General features: G+C 38.9%; 1 protein-coding gene across 6 annotated transcripts in view; it reads right to left on the bottom strand.

The window, feature by feature from the left end:
• Window positions 1-37: 37 nt before the first annotated feature.
• Usp54 (ubiquitin specific peptidase 54) overlaps window positions 38-8,103 on the bottom strand; it is a 69,546-nt gene continuing 61,480 nt past the window's right edge. For 4 of the 6 annotated variants that reach the window (XM_048808939.1, XM_048808942.1, XM_048808953.1 and 1 more), the window contains 4 exons: window positions 6,507-6,625; window positions 6,067-6,207; window positions 2,478-2,664; window positions 38-845 (listed from right to left, as the gene is read on the bottom strand). In XM_048808939.1, coding sequence (XP_048664896.1) covers window positions 322-845; window positions 2,478-2,664; window positions 6,067-6,207; window positions 6,507-6,625 — 971 coding nt within the window. In that variant the 3' untranslated portion in view covers window positions 38-321. The remainder of the gene's footprint in view (window positions 846-2,477; window positions 2,665-6,066; window positions 6,208-6,506; window positions 6,626-8,103) is intronic. The other 2 variants (XM_048808950.1, XM_048808968.1) reach the window with 1 other exon arrangement.

Raw genomic sequence — 8,103 nt, 5'->3', positions numbered from 1 at the left:
AAAAAAAAAAAAAAAAAAAAAAAAAAAAAAAAAGATATCAAGGAGTGGCTAGTGTCGAGTAATGTAATGAATTAAACTTTAAAATGACTCAAAGCCCTAAGAGCAGCTGCTTCCTTTGGCTAGGGAAATTAAAGTTACAATTTCAAAAATTCCCTCCCAAGGAGCCAAGTCTCTCCTTTAGAGGTTCCTGGCACCCCTTGGAGAAACTGCCAATTCTATGTTGAGACTATCACAATCATGGCAAGAACATAGGATACCAACTCTGCCACAGTACAGTTTTACAGAGGAAGGTGTGGCCCCAGAAAAGGAAAAGGGTGACCCTTACCACCTGCTATGCTGTAGGACTCTAGCCCTGTTCTGCTCTCTTCCAGGAGGATCTGCTAGAACAAAGAGAAGCCCCTCTTCCCTTGTCCTGTGTCCAGATTGGAAGGCATAACTGCTTTGCCTCCAGTCATCATCTGGAGGTATATCTACTCTTCGAGGACCATGGGTTCGGGACCCCAGAACAGGACTCAAATTCCAAGTTGACCTGCTAGATGGTGGAGACAGAGGGTAAGAGGGTGAATTAAAAAGATCCCCCCAGGAGTGAGTATGAGGAACCTGAAGGCCCTGGCCTCTTTCTGGTAGTGTGGCAGTGTGGGTTAGCTGAGGCTTGCACCCTGGAGTAGTTAGGAATCTGGCCCCAACTTGCTGGTTGGTCTCTGACCAGGGTCCCCAGGAGGCATCAGTTCTGGAACGATGGGGAAGACTCCGGTAGTTCAAAGTCCTTCCTGTGTATCTGACCCCTTGGGAAGTTTCACTCCTGTCACACATAGCCAGAAACTGCTGGACACTCCTCGAATTTCCTGGGGAAAGAAAAGAAACCCGAAGTTTGACCATATTCAGAAAATAATTGTCCCTCCCAGAAGACCATTCTTGTTCTGCCCAACTCTTCACTCCTCCAAGAGCATTAACATAAGGGAAAGAAGGAACTTAGCTTTGCTTTTGATTTTATTTTTAAAAATTCTTAATATACATTAAAATCAGCTGGGGCTGTAGCTCAATGGTAGAGCACCAGCCTTAAACATGTGAGGCACTGGGTTCAATCCTCAGCACCACATAAAAATAAATAAAGATATTGTGTCCATCTACAATTAAAATAAATATTTTAAAAAAAATCAAGTCTTAGACTGGTGTGGTGGCACACACCTATAATTCCAGCTACTTAAGAGGCTGAGACAGGAGGATCACAAGTTCAAGGCTAGCCTGGCAACTTGGTAACACCTTGTCTCAAAATTTTAAAAAGAGCTGGGATATAGCTCAATGATAGAGAGTCTGCCTAGCATGTGTGAGGCTCTGGGTTCATTCTCCAGTACCACAAAAAGTCTCTTACCTCCAAGATGGGCAAATGAAACAGTCTCCTGGATATTGCCATACCTACCTACCTCCACCATAATCTCTCCTCCAGCACTCACATATCCACATATCCACATGCATTTCTCATCTAGCAAATTTATTCCCCTTGTGAGGACTCTATTCCTTGAGCAACTACTCTTTTTTTTTTCTTTATAACTACTTTTTAAAAATTTGTTTTAATTAGTTACACATGACAGTACAATGATCTTGACATATCATACATTTGAATCAGATGGGGTATAATTTCTCATTTTTCTGAGGAGCAACTACTCTTAACATCTTAGTTTTTCTTAACATGATACTTTCATCCCAGTTAAGCTGCCTCTGTTTATATTCTTGTTCAATCTCATCTCGTGCTTTTGTTCACATTACTCCTTCCACATGCAAAACGTAGAATGCCCTTTCTACATTTATTTGATGTTGCACTATGAATATCATAGGCTGTAGCTCTTTGTTGGCAGAGGGAAGGGAATGCCCTAGGATTATATGATGTTTAGCAGCATCTCTGGCCTCTGCCCATTAAGTACCAGTAGTTCCTCCTCTCTCCCCATTGAGAACCACTGTCTTAAGCTACAGATTCAGCCCAAGAGGAAGAAAAGGAGAATGTCTTACTATGGAGGGTCAAAGAAAGCCAGAATGTTGCTGCCCATCTTGCCCAGGATCATCTGGGTCTATATGCATGGCATTGGTACTCCTTGTTCTCCTACACCATCCTTCAACTGAGACTCAGTGAATAGGATGAGAGAAAATAGATGATAGAGATCACATTTTCTGTTTGAACAGATCCCAAAGACTGGGTATTATTCCCCTTGGTCTTTTAAAAGCTATCTTATCATGACTGAAAAAGTTTATTCTCATGAGTAGCCAGATTAGATCCCAGTCTAAGAACCATGGTGTGCCTGAGAAAGAATTAGTCATAATCCATTGATATTCATGCTTGATATTAAAGCAGTAATTCATATCCTTATACCATTCCATCTTGGGACACCTTACCCTCCCAAAAGGAGTACCGATTTGACCCTTCAGAGTCCCCTGGAAGGTACCACATTCTGTCATATAATATTAGATTTTGGGGGAGTTACCTGGGGGTCTATAGGGCTCCCCTGCCATGCTGGGCATCAGGACATCTGGGGACAGGAACTGTGGTTGGGGAGGATACAGTTGGGGATCAAAGAGAAACACAGAAGGGTCATGGATGATAGGGAGGGAAGAGGAGCTGGAACAACGGTGCCCGGTTTCCAAAGGCTTTTTCTTCAGGTTTGATGGATCCTTATAATGAGACAAGACAAAAAAACATAAAGATGAGGATTAACACAAAGCAGGATGAGGTTGGGTAAACACAGTGAGGCAAGCAGGAGGAAATGGAGGGAACTAGAACACAAACACACCTTGTCTAGGGAGGGACCCAATTTACTCAGCCACTCTCCCTGTCAGACCTTCTAGGAAACTGCAAACTTCAGATCCTCTTCCCATTACCAGTTTTCATCATATCTACCATCTTCCTAACATTCAGGTATCCAGACAGATTGAGAAAAATAACTCAAAAAAATGTGGATCTAAAATGTATCTGCTGAAATAGAATCAAGAACACTACTCCATCTTCTATCCTGTCACTACTACATTTCAGTTTTCTCTTCCTGTCAAGTTTGTATTCACAGATATTTATGTCCTGCTGGATACTGTATTAGTTATTCAAATTTGTGGTAAAGACCTAGAAATATCTCCTTTAGCATCTACAACACTAATACACCCAAAACTGAATGAACATTCTTCTAAACTCCCCCTCCCACTACCATATTTTATGTCATCAGGCACAAACATTGCCATTGCCCTTAACTTCCCACTTCCCATTGACAACTCCATTAGTTGGCAAGTACCGTCATTTCTACCTATGGATTTCATATTTAAACTCACCTAGACCACAACAGACTTCAATCTGATCTTCCTGTCTCCTGTTACCTATTTACTGTGACCTATAAAGTTCTATGTGATATCACATTGCTGATTTTTCTTACTCTATCCCCCACCATTCCTGTATCCTTAATACTTTTTCTTAATGTTCTTCAAACACACCAACTCATTCCAACCTCAGGACCTTTACACTTACTGTTTCTGCTATCATGGTTCAAACATTCACATCTCCGAGATCTCTGATCAAATGTTATTTCCTTAAAGCTGAAGTCCCTCACTGCCTTATCAAAAATAGCCCTGAGAGGCTGGGGATACAGACAGTTGGTAGAGTGATTGCACAAGGCCCTGGGTTCAATACCCAACACACATACACACACACACCAAAAAAAAAAAAAAAAAAAAAAAAAAAACCTGAGGAAATATTGACTCTTTATTCCTTAACACCTTATTTTTCTTTCTTCTTTTTCATATTTATCATTGTCTGGAATTATATTTGTTTGTTTATTGTCATTCTCCCCTAATAGAATACATTTTTTCACTTCAGTCAGTATCCCTTGCACTTGGTAATAAAATAATTTATATGCCAATATATTTAATAGATTCCAAGCTATTCAAGGGCAGAATTTATGTTGTTTCATCAGTGTATGCACGTAACACCTATCATGGATAACAAGGAAATATGAGAATTTCTGAAGGAATACCATACTTCTCTGATTTCTCTTCCGGCTCTCTGGTGTCTTTTTCTCAGTCTCCTTTTAGGGTTCTTCAGAATAAAAACCACCTTAAATCTGATGCTCTTCAAGGTCGTGTCCTGACTTTTCTCCTCTCTTTGCAATGTTCTTTTCCTCTTTTCTGTGACTAGGATTCCCAAATCTCCATTTCTAGCTCATATGTCTTATATCCAAAGACCTACTAGTTCTCTCCACTCATGCATAATACCACTAGAAAAAAAACATATATCTTCCTCAAATATACCATTATCAAGTCTTAAAACTTGATTATCACGACTGGGGTTGTAACTTAGTGGTGGAGTGCTTTCCTTGTATGTGTGAGGCACTGAGTTTGATCCTCAGCAACACATAAAAATAAATAAATAAAATAAAGATATTGTGTCCATCTACAACTAAAACAAAAAATATTTAAAAAGAAAACAAAGGAAAAAACTTTGTTATCATCCTTGGTTCCCTCTTCCCCACATCCAGGCAGACATGTACCAAGTCTCTTTATACTTACTTCCTAACCCTTTCTGTAATATTTAATTCTCTATTCTTCTAAACTCTGTACTGTAAGATATAGGGCTCTTTGTGGTCTGTGATCTGAAAGTTGTTTATTTTCTTTCCCAACTGCCAGCACTCTCCATCACATCCCCTCTCTAGACTCTAAAATCCTGCCATACCAAATGAACCTCTTTTAATTCAGTTAATACTTGCCTTGGGTCCCTTTACCTGTTGTATCCTTTTTTCTTCCTCCAAGAAGGCTTCCCTGATTCCTCAAGCTCAGTTTAGACGTCCTTTCCATTATGTTCCATATAATTGCTTATTTATATGTTAACTGTAAGCTTCATAAAAGCAGGGGCTGTATCTAACTCATCACAGTATCCCTAGCATCTGGCACAATAACAAGAATATAAACCTAGTAAGCATTTGCTTAAAAAAATGAATCAATTAATAAATGAATGATACAGATCAGAAGAAAGGAAGCCAATTCTCCTAAGAAAATAGTATTTTGTATTAAATACATTGAAAGTTTTTGAGAACAAATGGTGGACAGAAGAAACCACTTTCTCAAAAAAGAATAGCAAGCTGTTCAATTATTTAGGTACTTAGGAACAATAAAATGGAAAAAAAAATTGTGCCTTGGGAGAGAATCTGGATCAGAAGGGGCTGATAGGACAGAGACATAACTTTTTCTGTATATCCTTTTGTACCTTTTTATTTTAGTACCATGTATTTAAAATTATTTTTTTAAGGGGTTGGGGACATAGCTTAGTTGCAGAGCACTAGCACAGTATGCATAAGGTCCTAGGTTCACTACCCAACACACACACAAAAATTTAAAATAAAATAAAACCTGGTTTTGCATTTTTATTGAACTGACCAGAGAGATTAGCTTCAGTGCTTTGCTTACTGATCTCTATTGTAATGAAAACTCAACTTGTCTTGGTCAAGTGTGTGAAATTCTCAAAATGATAAGACTATAAATCCAATCAATGACAGCATTTGAGTTTGTTTATCTCTACTGGTTTGAGTTTTCTAGTCCCTTCTACCTATCTATACATTATTATATTAGTACTCAATTTGAAATATCTCAAAGAGAATGATTTTAAATCATTTTCCTTTTCTTGCTAATGCATTTGCTTCACTTTAGATTAAAAACACACTTAACCCCACTCAGTCATGTACTGGGGTGAGGAGTAAAATGCTAAACAATATTCTATCCTATTTCTTCCTTTAATAAGTACCATGGATTCTGACCCAACCACTAGGCTTTGCTTCTCAGATTCTTCTCAAGGCTACAATGACTCTTCTCACCCTAGGGAACCCTAAAACATACCCTTTTAGAACTACTCCAGAAAAGAAACACTCCTCTGGGCTCCAAATGTATAAGTAAAATAATGACTGTGTGTCCTCTTTTTTGCTGAGTGCACATGGCTTTCCCCAAATTACAACCTTCAGTTTCTCCCTGTTCTTTCACCAGCACTGTTTTGTTACCTAGCAAAGATGGGGGTGCTCTAAATAGACAGATCCTGATTCTACTTACAAAACTGTGGGAAGAGACTGGAGCCTCCTCCCTCTCTGAGATAATGGTGCCACTGAGACTGCTTGAGATGCGGCGAAAGTTCTCTGCACTGTACTGTTCATCATCCCCATACTCCCTGCTGAGGCCTCGGCAAGCTGCAGCCTTCAAACATATAGACACACACAGGCAGATACATAACATCAGACCTGTGGTTTTCCCACAGGCCCTGTCCTTGGAGATATGGGAGAAATTTAGATAAGACTCTCCAGTAAACACCTGAATTAGATATAAATGAAAGATCTCCTCTCAATCAAAAGCAGTCCAATCTCATACCTTGTTCTCTTCTGGTGGCCCTACTACAATGCCTCTGCTTTATCAACAACCCTACCATTCATTCCTTTGTACTCTTCTTTCCCTAACATACCAACCAGGTCTATCACCTTAGCTCTCGAGGCTGCTACCTGAGACGCAGGCACTGTGCTGGCTTCAAGGAGAATGTGCTCCATTTCTGCTATTCGGGTCTTTGAGATGTCAAGCCCAGGGGCTGAGTGTAATCTCCTCCCCATGCCATCTGCAGAGCCTGAGAAAGAAAACATAAATATAAGGTAAAGCCATCTCTCTCTTGGGGCCTAAACTCTGAGCCTGGAAGCACAAACTCAGGAGTTCTTCTTTCACTAAGTAACAAATATGCATTCCTGAATCCAATGGGAAAAGATGCTCCTAGAATTTAGAAACAATAATTTTCAGAATATGGATAGACTTCTATAGGTCACATAGCCCTTCAAGAACTTTATAAAAGGCTATGGACAGACAGCTGAATGTCCCTATCTTACTTCATTTTTGTAAACATACTCAGCTTCTGAAAGAATTCAGTGTGAGGTCTAGGGTAGTGGCTTAGCAGAAGAGTGTTCTCCTAGCATGTGTGAGGCCCTGGGTTCAATCCTCAGCATCACATATAAATAAACAAAATAAAGGTATTGTGTGTTCACCTACAACTAAAAAAAATATTTAAAAAAAATTCAGTCCAAGACTTGTAGTATCTAGTGAGAAAATTATCTGATGTAGTGATTTTCTAAAGTATCTCTGGTGATAAAGAAAACTATTATCTCCAGTTTAGTTCAGAATTGAAATGATCATTATAATAATTATATATCAAATCTCCTCATTTTATATAACAGGAAAATGAGTTCCAGAGTCTGATAGGTAGGTAGAAGTTTATTCAGGATTAAAACTCATCTCTTAATTTTTAGTACAGTACTCTTCCTATCACTCTGAAAAGGAGCTCTTAAGGAATATTTGATATGTATAAGTCTCTTTTATCTCCCCTTACCCCACTTTTTCTCAATCACATTCTAAACAACTATTAATGCGGCTCTAAAGTAGATATGTGACTTCTAAGAGACTCCCCAATCCAATTAATTAAGTCTTCTATTCTGAAAATGTACATGTCCTTGACCTACATTTGATATATATATGTACATGGCCACTTTGTGTCTCATTCTAATATATATATATATATATATATTATATACATAGCTGTTGTATGATAGTGCTGATATAAGTACTGAAAATCAGTTGTTTTTAATATTTCTTTGTACTCACATGCAGTGGTTCTGATACTACCTCAGATTCACATGGGAGTTTTTAAAGTACAGCTTCCCAGCAACTCAGGAAGATGAGGCAAGTTTGAAACCAGTCTCTACAACTTAGGGAGACCCTTTCTTTAAAAAAAAAGGGGGCGGGGGCTGGGAATGTAGCTCAGTTGTAGTGTGCCTAAGAGTTCAATTAGAAGGAAGGGACATGAATCAAATGTATGAAATATGATATGTCAAGAGCTTTGTAATGTTTTGAACAACTAATAATAAAAAAAGAAGAAGGAAGGGAGGAAGAGAAAAGGGAAAAGGAGAGGGAGAAAGGAAAAGGAAGAAGGGGGGGCTGGGGTTGTGGCTCGGCAGTAGAATACTTGCCTAGCATGTGTGAGGCCCTGGGTTCGATCCTCAGCACCACATAAAAATAAATAAATAAAATAAAGATATTGTGTCCAACTACAACTAAAAT

Source organism: Marmota marmota, unplaced genomic scaffold (genome assembly GCF_001458135.2).
Source record: "Marmota marmota marmota unplaced genomic scaffold, marMar, whole genome shotgun sequence".
Taxonomy (NCBI): domain Eukaryota; kingdom Metazoa; phylum Chordata; class Mammalia; order Rodentia; family Sciuridae; genus Marmota; species Marmota marmota.
This window is presented reverse-complemented; position numbering and strand designations above follow the sequence as displayed.